General features: G+C 43.0%; 1 protein-coding gene across 1 annotated transcript in view; it reads left to right on the top strand.

Annotated features, from left to right (window-relative positions):
• The window catches only part of LOC306823564 (forkhead box protein O6-like), a 31,753-nt gene extending 10,805 nt beyond the window's left edge, over window positions 1–20,948 (top strand). The window contains exon 2 of the mRNA XM_079343165.1: window positions 16,849–20,948. Within this exon, the coding sequence (XP_079199291.1) occupies window positions 16,849–18,567 (1,719 nt within the window). The 3' untranslated portion in view covers window positions 18,568–20,948. The remainder of the gene's footprint in view (window positions 1–16,848) is intronic.
• The last annotated feature ends 6,506 nt before the right edge of the window (window positions 20,949–27,454 follow it).

The following is a 27,454-nucleotide window of genomic DNA, read 5'->3' as shown; positions in this document are numbered from 1 at the left end:
AGACACACAGACACACAGACACACACACACACACACACACACACACACACACACACACACGCGCACTGGCTCATTCAGTCATTCTTTTATTATCCCAAAACTAAAGTGATAAATGGCTCTCTTTCTTCTCTGTAAATGTCACTCGGGGAATTGTCTCTGCTCATTGATTGACTTGAGTAGAGGGACGGCCACACATGCGCCAGTCGCTCTCGCGTGCACACGGGCTAAAAAGAGAAAGACAGAAGAAGAAGAGAGAGAGAGAGGGAAATGATTTATCATTAGAGGTACAGCTTGGTGGGGTGCTGCAGCCGTCAGGGTTAACATCTGGCCCTCGCAGGTCCAGCTTTTCCCTCAGAGGCTGATGCATCATTTGAAGAAGTTGTGCGGTAGGTTTATAATGAAGCATCAATTCTCTGCAGGACTTGGCATTCACAGGAGTGCTGGGAAGCTGGAGCTCAACGAGGGATCAATCACAGTTAAACAATCCGAGCTGGCAGGGCCGGGCCGGTCTTTCCATTCTTTTCTTTTTTTTTTTTTTCTAAAGTGACGTGACACAGAATGCATAAGTGTTTCACCCAGTTTATCTGCAACTGTCAGAACAGTGCCAGCCAAGGAAATAAGCATTAAAGCAGAGCAGACAGTGTGCCACGTGTGTGTGTGTGTGTGTGTGTGTGTGTGTGTGTGTGTGTGTGTGTGTGTGTGTGTGTGTGTGTGTGTGTGTGTGTGAGTGTGTGTGTGTGTGTGTGTGTGTGTGTGTGTGTGTGTGTGTGTGTGCGTGTGCGTGTGCGTGTGTAAGTAAGTAGGGGTTAATAATGCTCAGTCATTTTCTTAATGTCTCATTCACCCTGCCTCAGGCACCGGAGCTTGATAAAGGTCAAGACTACTGGTGGTTGCATGTCATCTTCCCTTATTTCATTCTCTTCGCTGCACAGCAGGGGGGGAGGAGGAGGAGGGGGGTGGCAAAGTAGAAAGAAGAGTGTCCACATCCAGCCAGAGAGGATGCTGATCTGTGTCTTCGTTCTCAAAACCAAAATAAAGAGATTTAATAGGGTAGACAGTGGGGAGACCAGCCGACGCAGTCAATGAAGATGGGATGAAAATATTAAATTGATAGAAAGACCGAGATAGAATGACAACGAGGGGGAAGTGGGGAAAATAGAGAGGGAGAGAGAAAGGAGCTAGAATAGTAAGAGAGTAGATTATAGGGCTCCCAAGCAGGACTGGAAGCCAGACTTGGCTGCACTTCAGCTACACTCTGCACACTTCAGCTCAAGTGTGCGTCCATTAGTGCACTCCGGTTGCACTCAGGAAGCCGTGCACTCCGAGATGCAACACACATGCACACACACAGAGAATTTCTTATGTACTGTTCATACATGCAAAGCCCCACAGACATACGGTAAGGTTAGCTCACTGCAGCTCTGCCTTCACACACATTTACGCCACAAAAGTTACCCTGACCTAGTCTTGCCCCTTCTCTCTGTCGCTCTCACTTTCTTAAACACACACAGACACGTGCATTCACAATCTCTTCAGTAGCCACCAGATTGCTTCCCGTCAAAATAAATAATTAAATGCACGCAATAACGGCTTCGGAAAAAAGATCCCTCAATTAGCGCAAAATGAGTAAATGGAGTGGAGTAGGGGCTGCAGCTGGAGGAGTGGTATTTCGGGAATGCACACGACACACATATAAACACGTAATGTATTACATAAGGAATGTCATTCGCCAAGAAGGTTTCTAACGCAGTTGTGCAACGGTAATTTACCCCCCCCTCTTCCAGCAATCAGCTTAGAGACGTCTTTTCTTAAATCCTCACTAGTGATCCATGCCCTAAGAGCCTGGGAGAGATCTAGATGAGTGCTGAGGAGGTGCAAGAGGTTCATTGGAGGAGATGCTGCTTGGGTCAAGGTTCTGTGTGTGTGTGTGTGTGTGTGTGTGTGTGTGTGTGTGTGTGTGTGTGTGTGTGTGTGTGTGTGTGTGTGTGTGTGTGTGTGTGTGTGTGTGTGTGTGTGTGTGTGTGTGTGTGTGTGTGTGTGTGTGTGTGTGTGTGTGTGTGTGTGTGTGTGTGTGTGTGTGTGTGTGTGTGTGTGTGTGTGTGTGTGTGTGTGTGTGTGTGTTAAGGGAACTGTCTTTGTATATATCCACGGCTGTGTCTGGAATGGTGATTAGGTAAAGGTTGCAGTTCATCCAAGACGAATAGTGATTGTGTGTGTGTGCGTGTGTGCGTGCGTGTGTGTGTGTGTGTGTGTGAGAGAGAGAGAGAGAGAGAGCGAGCGAGCGAGAGAGCGAGAGAAGAGAAAAGAGATACAAGACTAAGAAACTGTGCTCTTCTTCCTGCTCTGTATGTGTGAGCTTTAAGTCAGTTGTTCAGGATGTGGGATAAAGGTGGGACATTACTTGCCTATGAGAGAGAAACTACAGGTTCGAGAGATGTTTAATGACATGGTTTGGAGTGTTTTACAGCAATGTGTTAACATGAAGCTCTAATTACTTTGGAATTGCCAAATTACCCAAGCATGATTCCTCTTTTTACTGGGCTGCCAATAATGGAGTTTTCCCCTTTTTGGATTAATCTATTGATTATCTAATTAATGTATAAACTTGGGGACAAAAGTGCCCTCACATTGGTCCTTGATTAATTGTCTATTTCGTCCGATTACATTTAGTCTGACATTGCTTTACAAACTGTATTAGCCTATCGGATAATAGCTTCAAATCTTCACGTCAGGGTAGCTTGTACCTGTAAACCTTGTTGCTAACTGTCAGTGGCCTACATTTTGGCAGCGATAGAGATTCATGACTTTGCAGTATTGCAGATGCTATCCAGTGAAACTATTATTTGATATTAAATTATTGCAGTTATATGTTATATAAAGTTATATAAAATCCAAAATCACTCCAATAGCAGGTGTATAGTTTGTAATGGTGATACATTCTAAGATAAAAGAAAATCTTTAATGAGACTACAGCCAACTACTTAACATAACCAGCATCCAAGCAACAGTTTTATTTGGCTATCAACAATGCTGTGGCTTTGTTTGCCTTATAGCTGTAAGAAGTTCTCTGATGCTCTTGATTGGTCACACATTCCTGTGCACGTGCTTCCATGCCAGTTTAAGTTCTGACTTCTTGCCATTCAAAAACCTTCAATCTTCCATCAGAGCTGGCGTCTGGCCAGATTGTTCTGTAGTCATCAGCAGGACTATAATGCTTAACTACACTCACAGCAGGTGCCAAAAACCCCGCTCACAATTGTTTCACTGGGACGAATGTATTACAGAATTGGCCTAATCTATGTGTGATGACTGCTTCTACAGCAGTGCAAACAGATGGATCTCTGAACCTGGAAATCCTTCTCTGAGTAAGCAAACTAGTGGAGATTTAGCACTTGTGCTAACACAGTTAGCTTTGTAGAAGCTGTTCTGTTTGTTAAATGTCAGGCATGTTGATTCTGGTATTCAGCATAGGGCATCGTAGAACAGGTCACAGACCTGCAGGGATGGAAGGAGATCAGAGGGATCACTCTGAATAAAGAGAGAGAAGGAAGTGATGGTGGAGTGTTACACAAATGGCAGCAGATGTGAAACATATGACACTCAAAGCGACACATGAATGGATGCATTGATAGGTAAATGTTCAAATGAATAAGCCGATGGTTCAAAGGAGTAAAGCGCTGGCACGAACCATACCAAAGACGAAGTGTGAGGAAGGGGGAAAGTTAAAAGAGCTCATGTCCCACATGTGTACAACACTTGTTTTACCTTGCTGCAGTTAAGAATAGGTCAACTATGCTTAGTGCAAGAGGAAGACGAAGACCATTTGTGCGACGCAGAGTGGGTGAAAATGGGCTGGAGTGGAAAGATGTAAGAGAAGTAGTAGGATGGATAAATCTGGAGCTGGGGAAATAAAAAGCAGCAAACGCACCGTGCTTAAGTGAGGGCACGGCTCAAGAGATGGGGAGGGACAGAGAGGGTCAGAGATGCAGGGTGAAAAAGGGGGAAAGATGGAGGGATGGAGGAAGTGTGACAGAGGGGAGAAAATGACAGAGGAGGGGGTCTTATATGTGGGGCCATTGCGTGACTGAGAGGAAAGTGCACTGCTGTGTGTGTAATGCTCTCAAGACGGATATTAAGACGCACTGCCCTGACTCGCACAGTCAGTGCCCCTCTCTCCCCTTTACTCCTTTACCCTCCTCCATTCTGCTCCCTCTCTTGCTCCCTCCGTGTCCACTAATGATCCCCGCGTCCTGCCACACTGCCAGGCTGAGTGATGCCCACTGACAGCAGCATTCAGGCGGAAACGCTGTAGCCCCCCTTCCAGGAGTGCTGTGACACACACACACAAACACACACACACTCGCAAGCACACACGCACACACACACTCATGACATACAGAGGTGTAGCTCTTTCTCACATACATGTATCAGCTCATGTAAAGATGCTGACAGATGTGTATTTGTCTGTCTGTCTGCACACACACACACACACACACACACACACACACACACGTAGAACCCATCAGTGGCGCTCAAAGTCACGCACATACTGTAAATATGCCTCCATCCAGCTGCATCTGTCTTCAGGAATTTTGATGTGATGGATGGACGTGGGCCATGGAGGTAATCACAAGGTACAGCCAGCTCAGTAATGATGCTACCAGTCTCTCTTTTGACGTGTGAGCTTGATGAAAAATGGATTTGTGAAAGCAAGCATTTTGAAATTGAGACTACAAATACATAGAATAAAATCGTTTTTGAAGTACAGTATTACTCATAAGAGACACAAGAATGTTTGCATAAAACTGCAGGCATAATTTTGTCTCCACAGTTCCAGTAGCATCAAGTATCCACTCTATTTTGCAACTTAGATAACATAATTGGACAAAAAGGTGATAAATGCATTGAAGTGTTCTGTTATAAGCAAAGTGGAATTGTGGATCTCTCTTGAACTCTGTTTTTTTTTAAGTACATTGAACACTGAAAATGCAGTTCACTCTAAAAGGTTAATTCCTCTCACAGTTACTCTTTTTATTCCTAGAGTGAGTTGTAAGTCAGTTCAGGAAAAGCAGCCTGTGGCGCTGCTGGTTTGCATGGGATCATCCTATTTGAGTGGCAGGTAAGAAAAAGTAGTATAAAGAAATAGGAGCCTCCCTTTTTATTTGGTGAGTCTAGTTTAAAGGTGCTTTTGATTGATCAATAACAAGTCAGATTTATCTCCAGAATGTGATAAAGAATGGGTACTTCAGCACATCACATACAATATTAAAGAATAATGCATTCTTGTTGTCAGCATGTTCACTTTATTTTATGGGAAACTGAAAATGTTCAATGCAATTAATATTGTCACTGACAATAATATTGTCCTTGCATTACAATTTGCTAATTAGCTGCAAACGGCAACATTTCAGTTGTTTTTTTTATTAAAGGTTTCACGAGCAATAAGTTGAACTGTTTCCAAAGTACCAAAAGGCAGATGAGATTTTTTTTATCTCTAAGACTAGATTCCCAAATTAATAACCAACAAATAAACTAAACAAAACATTTTTTTTCAATGACAGTGGATATATGTTTGCGCCATTTAAAACCTGCATAGTCTCAAGTTGGTTAATTTGTAGAAGATGTTGCATTTTAAAATGTACTGCTGTTGCTTGCATTGTGCACAGTAGTGTCACCTCAAATTGTGTGGTTCAGTCGCATATTGCCATATTGCCATATGTTACCTGAATCCCTACAACACAACACAGTCACCTACAGTACATATACAACTTATATGCATTGGTAATGGATGTTAAATTTGTTCCCGGTTAGGTTTGACATGGGTAGAAAGTCCTTCTGGTGAAATGGTGCTAATGTGTGGCTCACAAATATAGACTTATGATTGAGGATATTTAAGAAAAGCCCTTCTATTTAGTCTACCGCTGTCCAAATTTTTCCATTCCCATACTTTCCCGCCATTATCCACCCGATCCAAGCAGAGGCCCCAGTCCTGACTGCTGAGGAGAGGTTAGGAATTAGGTCACAGCATCTTACTCCTCTAATTAGATGCAGTGAGTTTACGTCTGTTTATGTGTGTGCATGTTTGTCTGTATGCGTCTGTATGCTGCTCTTAATCCTGAGGTGGCCTCTATGGTAATGGAGAGTCTTGGGAAGTTGTGGTTAACCCGCATTTCCTGTCTCTCTCCACATGTTGTTAAAATGTTTCTGATGTCAGTGCTTGAAACGATGCTGAGGAGAATTGTCAACGATGAAGATACTTAGGAAAACCAGATTCCCAGGGGTGACAGAACAGGTCAGATTCAGCCATAAAAGATGTATGTGAAGCATTAACATTCCCGGAGAACAAGCTCCAGTTGAGAGTGCGTTTTGGCCTACACGCCCTGAGTTGCAGGAAGGTTAGGATTGAGTTCGAATTCAACCCTTCGGTGAGATGTAACTTTAACTCCTCTGTGTGTGTGTGTGTGTGTGTGTGTGTGTGTGTGTGTGTGTGTGTGTGTGTGTGTGTGTGTGTGTGTGTGTGTGTGTGTGTGTGTGTGTGTGTGTGTGTGGGGGGGGTGGATTTGTTCCTTTCTCTTTCTGAGCTGTATCCATGTGGGGGGTGAGGAAGGACATACCTGCCTCTACAGTTTTCTTGTCTACTTTCTGTCTATCTCAGGATGTATGTGTCTGTTAACATTACAGAAAAATCGACATCTTCATAAAAAGCTTGTGTGAGTCATTTTGAAGTTTTATACTCTGTACAGCTCAATGGGGTGTGTGCAAAGGGCAACAGGGTAAACAACTGACCTGCAGTTGGAAGAAAAAGGATGAATATGACGGATCATAGAGAATTTTTTTATTGAGTGGGTATGTGGAGGCATGCAAGCTCGAGCCCGTGAGAGAGTGAATGTGTTTGTCTGTGTGTGTGTGTGTGTGTGTGTGTGTGTATATGAGAGGGAGTAAGAGAGAGAGAGAGAGTAGCGCAGGGCTAGTCTTAATTAAGTTTTCAGGAGGCTCTTAAAAGGTCATGGCACGCCTCGGCAGCCCCTCACCACCTCCACCACGCCCCACCAAAATTTCCCTTTCCTCCCACCCATCTCTCCCTCCCAACCTCGCCTCCCCAGTTGCGATCTATCCAGTCATCAGCCCCCCATCTGTGCACATTAGCCATTCATGAACACACTCATTAGGGTGGGAGTTTGAAGCGATTGTGTTCACTAGTCTGCGGCTGGAGCGTGGCGATTAATATTTCAGCGTCTCCCGTCGAGGAGCTGAGAGCAAGTTTGGCCCTCTTAGGCTGGAAAGAGAGGGAGAGTACATCAATGCCCCCCCCGCCCCCATACCCCAACAAACCTTGCTCCTCCTCTCTCCCTCTCACACAACAACTTACAGTACGTTGCCCCCCTATTTCCATTTATTGCGTACACACTCGTAGTTTGGGAGCACAGTTTGGCCCCCACACACACAAGACCTTAACTCAAACTGACTTAATTGGGCTCTTTTTGTTTCAGGAAATATAAAGAGGATGGGGGTGGGGGAGGGGGGTCCTGTTCTTGTCCCCCATCTCCTCGTTCCTCTCACTTGATCAGAAGTGTCTTTTTCTCTCTATTCTTCATTTTCTCTCCCTTCGAGCTTGAGTTGAGTTGGTCAAGCTTGGGTTGGGGTAATAAGGGTTCAGGTGGGTGGTATGCTTAACTCTTTGTAACCACATAGGGTTCATTCAGACCAAATCAATAATCTCTTTCATTCGTACCATACACCCCTGCTTGGAATTTGAGGAGAACAGGAGCATCACGAGTTATCAGGCAGTCAATATTTGAAGCAGTGCACCTGAATACAAAAATCACATTGGCCCTCATCTTGATTTCACGAGCATCCTTCTTCTGAGGCTATGTCCATAGTGACGTGCATTGATTTTAAAACTTTTTTTTCCCCTCTGCATTTGGATTTACACTCAAGCACAGCCAGAAGCCAAATATAATAAATACTCGTTTTGTTTTGTTGTATGGACATAGCTTTTATTGGAACTTAGTGCTTACATATTGTAATTTACACTCATCCATGTTCTTGTTATTATGTCCTTTGTTGTTGAAATGCCAAATGGAACTTTTTTTTGTTTTCTTCTCTTTGAACAACAAACAGAACTTAAATCATCATGAGTGGCTGAAATTACTTCAGTATGTCCATTAAATGACATCCAAACAATCTTTGATTTTTATCAAAAAATGATCTCCAAAAGACACAGAGGAGCAAAAGTTTGGACACATTTTCGAAATCTTCCAAGTTTGTGGGGAAATCGTTAATACATTGACATTAAGAGGCCTTAGTATGATGTGCATTATTTCTGATTCAGCATAACTGATGTTTTTACTTTGTTAACTATTTGTTTTGCATGTTGTTTTAATCTCCCACTCATGTTTATTTTACTTGGTTAAAGCCCATTGAGATGCCATTGTGAATCGTGTTATTAAATAAACGTGCCTCTCCTTATATCTATGGGCATTGGGGTGATATAGCTCAACACAAAAGCCTAGTTTCTCTCCTTTGGACTTTGAATTCAAAGTCAGATTCAGCTTATGATACTTTCAAGATACTAACAGATACATTCTGAATTTACAACCACTTACATGCATTTGTAATTTAACATCAAAATGGTGAGAGAACAGGGGTGCTCAAGACCTGGTGGGTATCAACGCCAATGTACGGAGTCCTCTAAGCTGACAGCCCATGTTCAAATCTGGCCTGTGGCTAATCTTTCTCTCCTGACTTTCTACTCTATTCGCTGTCCTATCAAATAAAGCTCAAAAGCCCAAAAGTGAATCTCAAATTCTAAGGTAATACAAAAAAAAAAATCAACCATAATGGTAATTGAAGGCTTTAGTTTCTTTGCAAAAGCTTGAAAAGTTGTCAGAATAGCACATTAGTGTTTTTGACAGCTCCAATAATGGTAACATTTATAGCCCTCAATCACAATTAAATCATGATTTTGTAGCTTGACAGTCTAACAACAGACACTTAAGAATATTACCATGACAACATCTATGTTGTGTGTTTTACAATGAAACACAAAATAAGGGATCACATCAACTCAGAATTTATCCAGAGGGACATTTCCCTGCTGCCAACTGTGTGCCGGTGTCTCTGTCTACTGCAAACTTTTACAAAACTTCAAGGAAACAGGAACTACTGTATTGTTCAGTGTGCTATTATAGGCACAGATATGATACATACTGTATATGGTAAAATAACTTAGCAATATTTTCCTCATATAATTGTTCTATATGGAAACATTTACAAGCACAATATGTTGTTATGTGTTTGGCTTTACAGTGCTATTTTATGGTTTCAAGGACGGAGGCTGTTGCTGAAGGTCAAGGTTGTTTAGAAGGCGGCACAGCCTGAGCAAATTGGCTCCATACAGCCTTTTAAATAGATAAGCTTCTGTAATTCACATCCCTGCAACTCTCTAACAAGACCCTCTCAAACTTCCCTTTGTTCCCCCATCCTCTTTTTGTTCCTCACCCACCGATGCCCTCTCAACCCCTCCTGTTGCATATACAATCTACTCCCCCTCCAAACTCCCTGCTTTTCATTCTAAGCATGCCATTCTCCATCTTCTTCTCTATATAGGTGTGCAAATAAGTGGGTGTGTGCGTGTGTAAGTGGAAGTCTGCAGCCTGGAGTGTTGCATGTGGGTAGGAATTCATGGGGAGCAGCGGTTGGTGTGGCGCACACTGACGGCTAATGAAGTTCCTCTGCACCTCATAGCCCTATTAAACCGCTGCCCCCTACCTCTACCCACTTCACCCCCCACCTCTTGCCTTGTTTCTCCCCGAGGGAGAGAGTTGGCAGGGAGCGAGCCGGCTGCTATGGCAACAACAAGGAACCCTCCCTCTCCCACAGGTCTCCTTAGCAACTGGTAGCTTGGCATTGCGGTAATGAGTGTGCCCGGTGTGCCAGGCTTTGTGTCATGTTGGCATGTGTGTGTAATATACGTGAGTTAGAAAGTGTGTGCAAATGTGTTTGAGCTTGAGCAATTAAGTGTTTTTTTTTTGTTACAGTTTGCCAATTTAGGTGAGAGTTTATGTGTGATGACAAAAAGATGTGGAGCCACTACTTGGTAATAATCCAAAAAAATGTTTGAAGTTGATTTTATTATAACGTAACTAAATTGGCACTTCACTGACTCGACTTTTTGATTCTGTCTCTGGAAGTGTGTGCTTATGTATTCTGCAGATGTGTCCCTGTTGTTCTGTGTATTTGTGCATCAGTTTTTTCTTCTCTGATTGCGGTCATTCCTCTCTGTACTGTAAAAATTGAAGCAATTAAAAGGATGATTGAATGAATTTTGAATGCTGTGCGCATGGCTGCCTAAGAGTTTCCTGCTCTGCTGAAATTAAATTAAACGCTGAGAATGATGTTTATTAAAGTGTGATCAGAGGTGTGCACTGACCTTTAGAATGTGGGAAATGAGATTCTCATTGTTATGAATGAGATTATGTGGAGGCTGAGTGTGAAAAAGCCTAGGCCTGCATTGATTCCATTGTTGTCCACAGTTTCTTTGTATATAGCAGAGGGAGGTTTCAATATAATCAAATCCACACTGTGCCTGTTGGCTATTAAATGGACTGATACACAAATATAAGACACACAGGCACTCGCGTAAATGCAGATTGACTTGAGCACACATGCACATCTTGCCGATCTTGTAAAAAGAGCTGTAAAAGCGGCTCCAGAAACGTGTTGGTCTTTAACAAAAGCATGGCAAGCCCAGTGGAAAATGTTAGTTTGCTCCCTAGACGAGGTGTGAAGTGCGAGCAGGCGGCCGGCCCCACAGGTGGCCCAGCCCAAACACCTGTTGTGTGAATTCTCTGTGGGAGTGCGTGAGTGCTGCCTACCTTGCAGGTCCCAGTAGATAAAAACCACACCCATGCTATACTGTCACACATGCTCATTCATGTGCCCACATCCACTCTTAGGCTCCCCCGTTTTGTGCGTGGGAGTCAGACATGATGCCCAGATTGTGTCCCTTTTGTGCCCACCGGAAACACTCAGCTGTCCCTGGCATCAGGCAAGCGGATTTTCCGATCCCCTGTCCGGGTCTCAGATGCTCTAATAATCTGTCGGCATCTATTTTTATTCACCAAAGCCGCGGCAAGCCCTTCCCTATCCCACACCCTGCCACCCTGATGCCAACCCTTCCCTTGGCGCCAGGGTGGGCACTGCTGATGACTTGCCAGCCATTGGATGCAATTAGTGCACAGTCAGTCAGGAATCCCCTACCACCTCTATTACACCCCTCTCCACAGCCACTTCCTGATCTAAGGCTACCAGACACACTGCTACACACTTACTTTCCATTTTAAGCCTTTTTTATAAATGGTACTCCTGCAGCATTGTGGAATAATAGGGTCGAATACAGAGCACCTTTCACAGTGCTTGAATCACTCTGCTGTGCAAACTCGGTCTATTTGAGTACAATAGCAGCCAAGGGAATGCACATCTGAATTGCTCCTGTTCAGATTTAGTGTTGAGATTAAGTGAAAGTTATGTCTGTAAAAGGACAGGTATTGGTGAAAAGCCCTCAGTAACTCAGATCCACTATGGCCCTTTCTGTAATGATCCAGTAAGAGAATGGATTTTTGCCCTTTTCACTTTAAAGCATTTTTATTCAACAAGAAATTACAAATGTGGCCAATCCTCACAGACCCCACAGTGATACACCGAGATAGATGCCTTTCCTAATCCCAGGTTTATTTCCCCTCCAACAAGGGGCTGCAATGTGCCTCGCATGCCAATGCAGTCGTGACCACTGCTGTGGAGGCGATGATGGCATGTGGCGGAGAAGTAACTGTTTCTCACCTCCTAATAAAAGAGAGTCCTTTTTAATCTTTTCAATTTGATTGCATTCCAAAAACAGGCCTGTCTGCCCATCTGTCTCTCTTAAAGAAGCCTCCTAAAGGGATTTTAATCATCTGACTCTCGGCTTCTCAGGCAAATAGCTATCTCTCTCTTTCTCTCTCACCACACAATCTCTCTGCCTTCCTCTCTGTTACACACATACACGTACAAACAATTTTCAATTTCTTTCTTGTACTCACTGTCATAGTCTCACTTGTCTTCTCTCACTCTCTGATACACCATATCGTCTTAGCTCTATTGTGCCATATCTGTGCAGCCATTAGGCCCTTCAGTCCCTCTTCATGGCCCCCTCAGACATATAAAATTCCCACTACCCTGTCCCCATTAATCCACATGGCTCTAAATTCTTTATTTCCCTTCAAAGGGACAACGCGAGCCGTGACATCAATCATGGAAAGCGAATATTTAGCCGGCGCTAATTTCCACCAATAGCCTGGAGACAGGCTTAGCTGACAAAACTCATTCCTGTGCTGAACAAAACTGCTTGTGTTAAAACCTCCCCTCCCCCTGATCCCTCCTGCCTTCTGCACAGGCAAAAACAGCATCACAATAAACACAGCTAGTGCTTCTGTTACTCCCCCTTGATTTAGGCTTATCAAATGAATGTGCACCATAGAGGGATACCCTTTGACAATACATAATGGCTCCATTCTGCATGAAATGGTTTGGTAATACCAGTCGAGTGTGGCAAACGGCTTTACCCGGTGCCACTACAAGAACAGCTGCTGTGTTCTTAGCTGGGCAAGCACACCACGCTGCTTCACCCTTGAGGTTGTTTGAATCGGGTGAGTGGTTTCTTTTTTGCTGGTTCCCAGACCCCACTCACAGTCCTTAGTTCCTCACTCAGTTCTGTTTGAATGAGTGCACATTCGCCACAAGATGAGTCCTATAAACCGTTTGACCTGTTTCCTCGCCCCTCTGTTTGTGTGTGAGCATGTGGGTGGGTGTGTGAGCGGGAAAAAAAACCTTGAGTGGGTTCTGATGGGGGGGGGGGGGGAATTTATGGAGGGGGATGGGGTGAGTGTGGGGCATTTTGAGGGCACCCCTTTGTGTTGATTGTAGGGGCCCCTTGCGGTACCTCTACAATCCCACCCCTTACGCTTCCTAGGCCCCTTCACCTCCTGCTGTAACCCCCAGCACAGCTGCCCCCATGCCAGTCAGTAAGGCTATCCCAAATGAACCATTGGATCTAACATAGTAACCCCTACCCCCATTCTGCATCTATTCCCAATGTTAATGCCTGACTGACATCTTGGGAGTGGCAACAGAGGGATGTGTTGGGCACTAAGCCAATTTGTGCAAGTGGGCATAGTCACTTAACTCACAAGCCTTTGGCGGTTAGACATTGTTGTGCGATCAGTGGGGATATGGTATATTGAGCAAACCATATTGGCCTCATAATGGAGGTGGATTGTGTAGATAGTCAGACCTTGATGTGTGCTGAGCCTCAGCTCTGATAGCCATTAAACTTCATTGATTTCTAACGCTAAATAGGCCTCTCCTGTCGCTGAGCCAAACAAAGTTGAGAAGGTAGAGTGAACAGTAGACTAACTGATCAGTATTGTAAGATTTCCAATATACAGTCTTTTGGTTCTTTTTGAGGTTATTATTGATGAATGCCAGGAACAGCTTATTGCATCAACAAATATTTAGTAATAACCTGCTGAACCACATTTAAAGAAGACATTTCTGTCTGTATGTTCCATTCTCCATTTTTTCTTTAGATGACAAAAAAAAAGTACTACCTACCACCAGAAAAAAAGTGTCAGCATGTCAGATTTTCTGAAAAAGAGCCTAAGCTTTTAATCTGAGGACAAAGAGGACTACACTGAGGCTTGGTATCTATTGTCTTTACATCTAAATCATCTAGCAGGATTTTAGGCCTTAACGAGAGTTGAACCTAAGCTGATTGTTTCCCTTCAACCAAGAGAACCTTGTTCATCGTAATTGGCTTGGATTTGTCCATAAACTACTTCCCTTATCCTATTTTACTTCATGGCCTAATTAACCCCTTTTTAGTGTGATTTGTGTTTTAGACTGAGGACGAAGGTGGGTGTCTCTGATAACGGAACAAAGTGGTACTTATGACTGTATTTTCTTTTCAGAATTATTGGACCATGCGGTGCATCTTTCTGCATAAGCCCAGCCATGGCTTCATTCATTATTTAGAGCCCTCTCCACCAGGCCCATTGTATTAAAGGGGTATGATTTGAATAGGAAGCAGCGTCCTGGACCAAGGCGTGTGATGTGTGTGTTCCCCTCTGTCATTGTATGTTTCTGCGGGCTTCATCCGTCTGCCTCGGTAAGCCAGGGGGCTGAAAGAAAATTTCCATTTTATGAATATTTAATACATAATAAAGTTTTCAATTTTATTCTATTCAACCCATAGGAGTAAAAATGTGGCAAAGCCAACCCTCAAGGACAAAAAAAAAAAGTAAAGGTGGTTGATTCAATGGAGGTATCAGAATTATGGTAAACATGAGTTTAAGGCCTCTGAAACTACAGAATGCACACAAAAGAAACAATAAAGAGTTGGTTTACATTTTATTTCAGAAGGGTTTTATAGTTTCCCTATTCCCATTTGACAAACTTCCTCTGTGCATCAGTTATATTGGATCACAGCATATCCGGACAACGCGCTGTGTCGTGGTGACCTGGCATGGCTCTGTGTGAGACACCCAGCTGGGAGTGCCCCTGAATCAACTTGGGATTAGCCCAGGATTGTCTGGGATTACTCGGGGATGGAGAAGGATTAGCAGTGACTGCTTGTTTCAGGGGCGTGAGGGCCAAAGGCTGGCCAAATTGCCCCTGACTCAACTCAGGGAACAGGATGGGAATAGAACCACACCTACAGTGGAACCACCTGCAACCTGAGCTATTGTTAGATACTGTACATAAACACATACAGTACACAAACACACACACACACACACACACACACACACACACACACACACACACACACACACACACACACACACACACACACACACACACACACACACACACACACACACACACACACACATATGTGGCAAAAGCTCCTTGCCAGGGCAAGCAGCTAGTCATGATGATAATGATGCCATGGCTGGCCACCATCCGAAATCTCTCAAATCTCTCTAGCAGGTGGATTCATCAGATAAAGAGGGTTTGGGATGATGACAAATCCCTCCAAGTTCAATGGGGCTGCTCTTCCCTCATACAGGGATAAAATCGTGATTTGAATCAGACAGGTCACACAGAGTTACAGCAGGAAGTGGTTGAGCTCTCAGGGAGATGCTCCATTTTCTACTGGCCATAGAGGAATGGCATGAAAGCTTACATATGTTTTAATTCAGGCATGCAGGACTTGTTGGGGATAATTTGGAGTGGTATGATAGGTGGATGATCCAGCTAGGGTGAGACAGGGAGTTGGCGAGGCACGTAGAGAAGCCGTCAGAAGAAGGGAGTGGGCATCCCCTGCGGACCTGCACTGCCGAGATGAAAGGCTGTTTAGTGTTGGAGCAGCAGCATCAAACAACCGCCTCCTTTTGCATCCTTTCCCCCATCCCCCACTCTCCCTCAATCACTGCCTCTCTCGTCTCTCGCCACAATATGATATAGTTCTGCTGTTGCACGTTTACACGGTTGCTATGGTTACCCAATGCCGGGGGTGTCACAGTGAGATAACCCAAGGAGGCATTCACAGATCACCTGAATTCAGTTCGCCTCCCATTTATGTGTTGTCAGACGCAATTTGATTTATTTGTTTCCCTGCTGTGCATTTCAGTGCAAATACAAATAATCCACAAAATAATAGAGACAGGGAGGTGTGTAACAACCTCAATCTAAAACAATTTATTGTACAAGTATATCCCTAAACTACAGGAGGTTCTTTTGATTTGATATTTTTCTGCTTGAGCGTCAAAATGTCTCATGCACAATGAAGAGCACAATTGCAGTGACAGACTCAGCTGCACATCAGGAACCTTCAGCATTCAGCAACCCTTGAGTTGTAAATGATAATAAAAAAAACAGAATCCCATGAATAACAGAATCAGTGACTGTACATGCCAGTGTAGAAGATAATGGGAAAGTAATTGATGACAGAGTATAATTGAAGGCATAGAGATTGAAAGCATAAGTGGAAAATGACTTGTGTGCAAAGTGGTGTGTGAAAGAAAAAAAAGAAAATCAAGTCATGAAACATTTTAGGGATCCCGATAAAGACAGAACAAAGGAGGGAAAAGGAGATAGGTAGTGAAGGTAGATGTTGGAGGGTGGGATGCATCCATTAGCCTTTCCTGCTCCCAGCTCAAACACACAATTCATCCCCTCATACAAACTACAAGAGAGAAATAGACAGGCTTGGCACTCTGCCAGACTGGCACAGACTTCAAACATATAGTTCGCCCAACCAAAGCATTTTAAATCAGCCCAGCTAAAATGAGAAGTAGCAGAGGACAGATGGATTGACATAAATGAAAGTGGGAGGATGGATAGGGTCTGAAGATCGAGTTGTAGGTTATTTCAGGTTAGTTTGAGGCTGACAGGGACAGTAGCTTTTCTTCAAACATGCTTTTGTTTCTGAATGTGCTTTTGATTGTCCTCCTTTTGTTGGCACTGATTGCATACAAGGTTTTTTAACTACTTATGTGAGTTCTGTCATCATTTATCATCTATGACTTGGCATGTATAGAAAAATCATTTATAAACAGTTGTGACAGCTATGATTTTGATTACGTTTGTATGCATTTTTTATTTTCTGAGTTTACTTTTCTGAGAGAAAAATTGTATTTGCAAATATTAAAGATTTGACTTTGGAATATACTTTTTATGTAAATGTAACCCATTTAAACGGTTTGTCTCTAAGGAGGACTTCAATGTTCAAATGAAGGTGATTTTATGTTTAATGAAATGTAATTTGATCTCTGACTCACCCTGTTTGTCTCTCTCATTTCTCTGCAGAACTCCATCCGACACAACCTATCCCTCCACACACGGTTTATCAGAGTGCAGAATGAGGGAACAGGGAAAAGTTCTTGGTGGATGCTGAACCCAGATGGAGGCAAGATGGGGAAGACCCCCCGTCGCCGAGCTGTCTCCATGGACAACAGCACCAAATACCTAAAAAGCAAAGGTCGGATCAGAGGCAAGAGAGTTGGCCGTCCTGGGGTAGGAGCAGCATCTGCTGGGGTAGGGCTCCAGGACTCCCCTGAACATGGCAGCCCACCTCGGAAATGCCTCCCAGGATCCGGAGGTGCTTCTGTGACAGATGGAGAGTTTGATGCTTGGACTGACCTCCATTCCAGAGCTAGTTCTTCAGCCTCCACCCTGAGTGGACGCCTGTCACCTATTCTTGCTGAGGGAGAGCCAGAGGAACCGGAGGAGGGTGGCCTGTCATGTTCCACCTCACCTCATCTGTACCCCTCACCCACCAGTGCCCGCTCTCCTTCGATGGGGACAGGAAATCGCTGTCCTCCCTTGGAGCAGCTTCCTCAGCTGGCTAACCTGACCGGTGCCATCAGTCTGGATGAGCCACTGATGGAGGATGGTTATCATCACCATCACCCACCACAGCAGCAACACCAGCAGCAGCATTTAGCTGTTGGGAGACACAAGCAACAAACCCCTGTCTACCATTACAGCTCTGGAGTGAAAGGGCAAAGCCCCTACAGTTCAGGTGTCTATGGTGCAACAGGCATGGGGATACTGTGTCACCACTCACCCATGCAGACCATACAGGAGAACAAGCCAACCAGTTTCTCTGGAACTATGCGGGCATACTCCAGCACCAATGCCCTGCAGAGTCTGCTAACAGGGGTTCCAGCTGGACGTCAATACTGCTCCAAGGACATGATGCTAGGACAGGATAGGGACAACCATCCTATGATGGTTCAAGCTAGTAACGGAGTAAGCCCCAACCATCACAGCCACCACCCTGGCCACAACAATGGTCGCAGCCACAATGGAACTCACAGTCACACCTCAGCTCACAGTCATAACAGAACTCACAGTCATAGTCGAAGTCATAACAATGTAACCAATCACAACCACAACTCAACTCACAGCCTCACCCAGAACAGTCACAACCTCGGCCAAAGCCATAACAACACACCTCCCCGGGCTGCAGCCCTGACCCCACGTTGCAACAGCAATCAGCTGCAGACCTACAACCACAAAGCACCCTACCTGTACAGCCCCCCATCACATGCCCATCTCCCTGCCTCCACCACACTTCCCCCAAACCCAGCAGGTATGCTAGGCATGCCTCAGGACTCTTGCCATGTGGCTGCTGCCCCACACCCGCACCCCCGTCACAATCACTACACTGACCAACAACACCAAGGCATGACAAATGGACCATACCACCATGGCCAGGTGATAGGGAATGGCAGTGTTGGCAACAACTACCATGGCTATCACCAACCTCACCTACATGAGAGACTACCTGCTGACCTGGACATTGACATGTTCCATGGTAGCTTGGACTGTGATGTGGAGTCCATCCTCCTCCATGACATTATGGACTCTGGGGAGGAGATGGACTTTAATTTTGACTGCTCCCTAGCTCAGGGGGTAGGCATTGGCATGGGTATGGGCATGGGTGTGACCATGGGCATGGGGATGAGCGGTCTGGCTGGTCCACAGCAAGCCCATAGCAACCAGAGCTGGGTGCCTGGTTGAAGTCATGGAAGACAGAACCCACCCTCTGAAAGAACTACCCTACCCATAAAACACTGTGCTCAACTGTGACATTCCTGACTTGACACAGAGACTAAAGGACCAACACTCCCGTCTCACTTTGTTGTCTTGACAATTCTTCTGTCACCCTATTCTCTTTTGATTTACCCCCCCCCCCCCCCCCCCCCCCCCCCCCCCCCCCCCCGAGCTCTAGCTCATGTCACATTAGGTTTTTATTCATATCAGCTATACTGTGATGACAATCTCTCAGCTGTGCTTGCCCAACATCGCTTCTCATCTACCATGAGAACTGAACTCTCAATGCACTTTATTGCAAGTGGGTCACATCTCTCAGAGCAAGGCATTCACAGCGCAGCTCAGGCAGAACTTGGCATGTTTTCTAAGGTGGGTGCAGGATGTGACAGAAACAAATGAGAGATTAACATGCTGTGATGCTAAATTGTCAAATCTCTGCATCAAATTAATAGAGACCTTTACTCTTTGTGTGCAGACATTGTCAAGGATGAGGACAAGGATCTTTTCTTTAAAAAAACAAAACAAAAACCTCTGTAGCTAATTGATTAGAATCTTAATTCAACAAATTCATTGCATTCAAAACTTTGACATTGCAAGCTACTTTACACTTGCCTTATCAAATGTAAAATATGGATAATTGAAGTGCCATTATATTTAACACTTTATTTGCAGCTTTCTGCATGTCGTCCTTGTTGCTTTGAACTATTGCATTATAACATTTGTCAATGCCCTCTTGTCATTGGTTACAGAGTATTTTCAATGCATCATTGAATGGATTCTATCATTACTGGAAAGCATGCAATTTGGTGAATTAAAAATATCGTATCACCTTGTCTCACCTGAATCCCTCATGCCAGTTACTTTCTCTCTCTCCTTCCCAAAGTGTCACTCTTTTTATCTCTCTCCCTTTTTTCTCTCTCTCTCTGCCTGCCAGTGGAGACAAAGTGATCATTCCTCACACCAAACCATTAATGTGGGCTTGATTGAAATTCAGCATCTTGCTTTTAATCTCCAAAGTGATGCGGTAGCTATGCGTCATTATTGAGACTCTCACGCATTGTCCTCTCATCTCTCACTCTGGGCCGTCCCAGGCTACAGCTCACCTCAGCAACCTAATGTGCCAAGAAAGCAAGACAAAGCTATGATTTACACCACCCTGCCTGCTGTCCTGCTCTGAGAATGGCCAATGTTACTGTCCACTTGCCTGCTCAAAAAGGGTACAAAAAGGAAATGATAGAGACAAAAAGTCTTTGGTTGCAGTTGGATCAATACTAGGCCGCATTTTCCATGATCTTTGGTTGTGTGTCTGAAAACAGGTAGTGTATTTGTGTTGTAAATCATCTCCATTATCGGTATTTTGTATGCCTCTGCTCCTATCTTTTACCCTAAGCTTCAAATACTCAAATAGGTGCAACAGGAGAGGTTTAAGGAAAAAACAATCAGTTTAGGTGGCAAAAGTCAATGTCAAAAAGGATTGAAATATCTCACAACCATCCACATCCACTTTTGTGTGTTTATTCTGTTGTCTTGTAGTTGTTGTTGTAGTGTTGAAATTCTAAGGACCAACGAAGACAGCCCTGAAACATCCATAGTTTAAGGATGGTGAAAGGATGTTGGTTGTGCAGTATGACCTTCCTACGCTCCTATACCATGCACCCCTCCTACATGTGCTCTGCTCAATTGTCTCTGTGTTTGTGAGTGGGGGAGTCTGAAGCTTGTTTCACACTGGCCTTGGGAGAGAAAAAAAGAGGACACCCCTATTCTTTAGTTCCCTCAAGGAGACTCTCTGTGCATGGTCTATACCACGTTCAGCACACAAAGGAAAAGGAGGGGTAGGGGTAGGGTTGGAGGTTATTATTACAGCCAAAGGTCAAACACGTTACAGACTATCAGACCCATAATTGAGGTAAATACCTTTATTTCAGGGCTTTTCGCCACGCCGGTTCCAGTTAATCTCCTCGTGGAAAATGCGTGGAATTTTTTAAGCGACTGGGCCTCACAAAGCAGTTATGTTAAAACCTATAAGCTAAAGACCTTTAGCAATGCCCTATCATCGGAAAGAAAGCTATATATGATGTCTAATTTTCCTATATTTATTTATGAAAGAGATTGGTCTTTGTCACTCCTAACTGTGGTAGTTGTTTGAGTCAACTTCTATCCCTGTCCTCTTTTTTTTCTGTTTTTAAAGATGTCACTCTCCCTTTGCCCCTTTACTGACTTTTATTTTGTACAAAATCTATATATTAAGAATATTGTATAATAGTTTTTAAAATCTCAAAATAATAATAACAGGTTTGTTGTCTATTTCTTTTTTAAGAGAATGTATCTCATCATCTGGTGACTGTTAAATAAATGATATTAAAAGAAAGACTGTCTTTGTCATCAAATTTGTGTGAACATGATCGTGTTGATAGATAAGATCTTTTACATACAATTAAAACCTAACTCCTTCCACACATGCAGACAGCCCCTCTTGGCAGTTTTATTTAACCAGCACACAGTGACTGCGTGGGAGGCAGAAAGAGTGGGCTGTATGAATGAAAAATGGGAAAAAAAGACACCTTTATGTAAAAACGAGAGAATGTGTATTTTTTCTGGATAAGAGAAAGGGAGAAAGTTCTTCACAATTTGAAACCCCCCCCCCCCCCCCCCAAAAAAAAAAAAAAAACAGGATAGATGGTCAGACATACTTGGCAGGACTGGAGTAGAACTGTGTATCTCTATGTGCATGTACTGTGTGTGTGCATGCATTGTTTTTATAAGCCTCGTTATGGCCCCTAAAGCAGTTTAGGTTGGCCACAGCTGTCCTTGTCCCATTGGAGGCGTTTTCGCAAGAGGGGTGTGCAGATCTGCAGCGCCATACTGCCAGGCCCCAGGGGAGCCCCCCGCCTCTGCACTCAGACTCATAGACAAACACTATCCGCATTCACACATATACATTTGAAAATAAAAATTCACACATTTACACAAAGAAGAACACAATGAGAGCATGAAACCAAACACACATTCAAACATACAGTTCTCACTTAGATGTACAGCTTTAATTGACTCCACTTGGCAAAAATTCTTCCTGGAGAAAAAAGTGAGAAGTAGAAGTGTGGATGGGGGAGGCCAGGCTGCATATATATTTAAAGCTAAACATGTCTTACACAAATACATACAATCAGAAAGTGTTTGTAGACCAATACTAGTTACAACTAGCAGTTCAAAATAAGCTGTTGGTGTAGCTGCAGTTTACCAAAACACAAAATAAACTTACCAATCAGCCAGCAAAGATTCCTCAGGTTTGTACAGTCCACAGCAAAATTATTTTCTCTGTTGAAGCCAAACACTCATGGGCAACGTTTATGACTCTGGTGATAACGTTTGTTACATTTACTTATATACTCTGTTAATTGTCAACTTTGACCCATGTCCTATCTGTTTACTGAAGTGTATGACCTATACAACAGCCAGCCAGTACCAGTAGGAGGCAATTCTAAATGATTTGTGTTCACTTTCGATGAGCTGTCATGTTGTCCATCTGTAGTCTATGTGCATTACCAACAAAAGAAAAAGAAAAAAAAACCAGTGATGTACTACAAAATAGTTTATAGTCAAAGCTCATCAGAATGTCAGACAGAGATGATAAGGGAGGGGTATTCAGCATTAGCTAATGTTAAAATCACAGTTTTCCATCAGAATGGGGAATGAAGAAAACAGTTCTGGTTTTTAAAACATTATTAGGGTTCTGATGAACTCAAAAATGGACGAGTAACTTTATATGGTGTTTTTCTCATTTCATAATTAGAGCAAACCGAGGGGGATTGAGTGAAACTAAGGCTGGAGGCCTGGCAAATGTCCAAAGTCTCACTCTTCCCTGCTTATCTCCTGAGAGAGACAGAGGTTGTGGTAGACAGGAAGGCGGACCAAACCAGGTGCTGTGCCTCCGGGAGGGTCGGCTCTTCTGTTCCTCATTATCAGAGAGAGATAGAGAGAGACAGAGAGAGAGAATCGGTGTTACAGTGTCATTATTCATCCACTCAAGCATCTGGGAGCAGGTCCTTGCTAACTTGGCCCAGTGATATTGTTGTGGAGACCCACCTTGGAGCTAAAGGCTGGCTGGGGACTCTGCTAACTGCTAACAGACAGAACCACCCAGGCAAGGCTCCAGGGTTCTGAGTGCTTATGAGGATTCAGCAGTTTTCACTTACCGGCCAAGCTGCAAAGTGAAAAACTGCTACAATTCCTAAATACATGGAAACGTGGTGTTTGATCTAATGCCTCCAGAATGACTGTGACACCTTTTTCTTAGCTACTGCAGCCTCTGTAAACTTGTTCCAAATGCATTGATTTATTTGTCTTCAACTACAACTTTTGAAATTTAATTAAATTAAATCTTTTGGCTTGACCTTACAACCAATGATTTAAAGGTCCTATATTTTCCTCATTTTCAACAAGTTCCCAACATGTCTGTGAAGTTTCTTGCTGTCAGCCCTGTTCAGAACAGGCTGTATCTTCATCTGTAGCTTTAAATGCAAATAAGCTGTGTTCAACCATGCCCCTCCTTAGAAGTATTAGGTTGGCTCTGGCTTCTCTCAACCATGCCTCATTGTTTACAATGAGAAGGCCGACTAAGAATGCAGAACAAACATCGAGCTGTGGGAGTGTTATCCACCTGGGGGAGGGGTTACTGCCCTTTGTGATGTCACAAAGGAAACTTCTCCAAATGGTCTGTTTGAGCTCACATTTTCTGAAAAGTGGAGCTGGCAAAGGACGGAGAGGATGGACTTTTTCTCATCAGTGGTGGGTTTATAGACATATTTTAGAGTTTGAAAACATGGTACAGTATTTTCTATAAGATGGGATCTTTAAGTCGATAAATCGATATAAGCTAAGTTGTATGCAGTCTGAATGCACAAAGACCTGTTGCGATAATCTAAAAAAGGAAAATTGAGTTTTTTGTGAACCACTAGAAATAAAAAAGTGGAAATGCCTGTTGTCATGCTGAAACTATATGAGGTGGCAAACCATCCACAAAGATTAACTTTATTGAAAAAAGAGCTCAAAAGAGGCACTGAAATGACCAAAATGAGAGTGCTTCTGCAAGTAAAGCTATTGAATTTGGGAGTTACATCTTTGCCAGAGTCTAAAATATTTTTGCAGCTTCCCTCAGACTGAAGTAAAGAAAGAGAACGATCAAAGGCCATAGGTATTTGAAAGAAAATTAAGCATAGTACTTGTATCTTCTGCTAAAGCTAAACTATGAGGCCAAGGGCAGTCTTTGTGCTTTGAATCACTAAAATCATTTTAAAATATATTATTTAAATGCCTAAGTGCTGCCAAAGCACGGGCACGGTTCAGAAGTTTAAGAGTTTGGGTTTGGGTTTGGGTTTGGTTTTTTACTCATTTATGGCTCAACAGGTAATAAAAGGGGGATGTCCTTTTGAAAAAAACAAACAAAAAAACAATAAAGTTGCATTACGATATGTTTTTGCAAATGCCAAAAAGAAAAGACATTGTTTCGACGTTTGTTCAGTGTTTGTAAAGCAGTACAAATCTCCCTGACGTAAAGGAAAGCGGTCAATCAATATATAGCGTCACTCTGTCTTTTTTGCTCTCAAAGGCGGTGACAGCATCAAGCACACAATCAAAGACGAGGTGTTAAAATGGTGTACAACCTCTTTGGGGTCTAACCAAGGGAGACGACTTGTTAGAAGAGGTTGTCAGAAAGACCCCTAAGGATTTCCTGTTGAAAGAAGAGTTAAAAGCTGTGGGACCAGAGCACAGAAGCAAGCACAATTGTGTGAGGTTTCAGTTCAGTTTTGTTTTTCTGGTGTAGTTTTTGTGCTGTCTTTTCTCCCCCTCCCTCTTCTGTGTTTCTTCCGTCTGCAGGTATGTGAGTGGCAGGAGGTGTGGCTGGCTCCTCCATGCAGCAGACGAGGCACACCTGACTTCAATCTCATCAACTCCTCCATAAAAGCCTGGCTTGCACTCCACTACTCTGCCAGATAATTCCGTCTTGTTCGGTAGTGTCACGTTTGCTCACAGCAAATTGTTTGTAGTCTCTAGCTGGTTTTTGTGCCTTCGTTTTGTGACTTGGTGGACTGATCTTGTTTTTCTGATTTCTAGTTTTTGCTGGTGTGCCTCCTGCTTTCGTTCTACTCGTCGGAGTTGCCTGCCTCCTGGATCTTCAAGCCAGCCAGCCCCCTGCCCTCACTGCCTGCTCTTTTTTTCCCACTGTTGGAATATTAAATACATTTTTGTTAAAACTGTTTTGGATTTGTCTGTCTCTTCATTTTGGGGTCCGCCAAACGAAAACCCAACAAATTGTACCACAACAGAATGTTACAGACTAACCTCGTGGACATGTAACACTTCTTTGCATGCAATAAATGCCAACTATTTAATTCCTTAGTTACTTCAACCAGGACGTTTCAGTTATAAATAAAAGAAACAACGTTTTAGATAAACACTTTGGATTAGTATGACCTATCCTTGTCAAATCATGAAAGAATGCTTCGTTTAATGTTAAGGCCTTTTAAACATCACCAGAGCGGTTTCTTCATGATTTCACATGGCTTCCATTTTCCTCACATTGATGTAAACAAACCTTAACAGCATCAGTAAACATTAATAACTTGGATTCAGGTTTGTTGTCTGGTGCAACACTCTGTATTAAATGAACCGTCAATCTTTTTGGGAGTGATACAGGTGCGTTATGAGTGAACTGGCATATAGCTTATCAAGTTGAATTCTTGAACAAAGCCACCTGGTTTTCTCATAACCAATGCAAAGTTGAAAATTGGTCCATCAACTAAGCATCCACAAAGATACAGCAAAATAATGGTGTGAATATCTTAGCTTCATCATGGTCAGTTATTGTGAAACAAATCTGTAGATCTGACACATAGTCCTTGATAATTACACTATTTTTTTTTATAAAATCACTTTTGTTCCGTTAAAAAAGTCTTCCCATAACATGTTTGTGCATAGTAGCAACTAAGATGTTCACTTAAGCAACCCAATACGAATAGTGGACAATGCAGGTACAAGTATTCAGGTGAGCATGAGGTGATGATGATCTGCTCTAAACCGAGACCCAAAACTCCTGGATTGACCGCATTGTCCCTCCATGCTTGGAGATCCCTATCCAGTGATCAATAAAAGAAACACTAAAATCAGTCCCATGAAATGCTAAACACAAACTTTTAGAAGAGACTTTTAGAAGAGATTTACTTTATTATTATTATTATTAATAATAATGTTGTATATCTATCTATCTATCTATCTATCTATCTATCTATCTATCTATCTATCTATCTATCTATCTATCTATCTATCTATCTATCTATCTATCTATCTATATATATATATGTATGTACTGTATGTATGTATGTATGTGTGTATGTATGTATGTGTGAGTGTGTGTGTATATATATATAATATTTCAAGATTTTTGACTGCAAAGATACTTTGCTCTGTCTGTTAAGAATTCAATAGCTGGCCTATACTTCTTTGAATCAACTTAGCTTATTTTCAGGCTTTTACTTCAACTGTCTTCAACTTTATTGAATCTCCTAATTTTCTCACATATTGTATTTAATATTATTGTATTTATTCTGGGGCTTTCTATGACTTTATTACAGAGAGAGGACATTGGACAGAGTCGTAAATAGGGATAGAGAGTGGAATGAATTGAGGTAAAAGAGTCACAGATCAGATTCAAACCCAGACTGCTTGTTTGAGGACTCTATAGCCTCTGTACATGAGGCACGCAAACTAATCACTCGGTCACTGGCACCTCACATTTTCTCATTAATAACAACATTGACTGGCATTGCTTTCAAATACTTTTTATGTCCCATTGCATAACTTTAAAATTGATAACTGCATAACATCAGCCTTCACTGAAATCTAAATTGCTCCATAGCTGCAGAACCAGAATAAACTTTATTGTCATTTTACCAAGGGGTGAAGAGAATTCATGATGCATCTCTCTCTCTCTCTCTCTCTCTCTCTCTCTCTCTCTCTCTCTCCCTAGAAATGAAATGCTAGAAAACATTCAAGTGACTGTTAAACATGATTTTAAAAATGACCATGAAAAAACAACTGTGACATTTGAGAGGATTCAAGGTTCTTTAATATCTTGTAGATTTTCAAGTTTTGAAAAATGTGTGATTTGTGCACATAACAAGGACTGAGGACTAAGATAAAAGTTTGGACTCAAGAACAGTTAGTGCAATGTGCAAAAATATTAACCAAGGAATGCACAATTGAGTCTGATGTCATTAGTTACAGTATTTCTCAAAGGCAATAAGAACATCATGAAATCATTTAAACCCCTTCAAAACAAAACAGATTACACAATCAAGGTAAAGGTCCCTGCAGTGTCCGGGGCTACTGAGTTTTCCCTGATTAAAAGAAAATGACCTACTAGGAAATCCTCCTAGCTGCCGCTCTCTTTCCCGCCTTATTAAACCAATCACTGTCCTTAATGACTCCAAGCCTCAACCCTCCCTACCTCTTCTCTCTTGTCCCTGTTTCACCCTCTCACAGTACAGACTGAGAAGACAGATCTAATCAGATCTTTTCTCTTTTCATCCGTCGATGATCCACTTTCCAGGAGTGGGAGAGGAGAAGAGGTGTGTGTGCAGGGGAAGTGGAGGCGGGGTTGAACTAAAACAGCGATGACACAATTAATGTCAGATTAATGCTCTTTCAGTGCAGCGACATCACCTCACCTCCCACTTGTATTCCTCCCAGCTCTCACCTCACTACCTCTGTCTTCACCTCCTCTCTTCTTCCTTTATTTTTTCTCAACACACACCCATCCTGCCTCACCCTCACCCACCCCTCCCTCCTTCCTCTCCTG

Source organism: Symphodus melops, assembly GCF_947650265.1.
Source record: "Symphodus melops genome assembly, chromosome: 5".
In the NCBI taxonomy this organism is placed as follows: Eukaryota; Metazoa; Chordata; class Actinopteri; order Labriformes; family Labridae; genus Symphodus; species Symphodus melops.
This window is presented reverse-complemented; position numbering and strand designations above follow the sequence as displayed.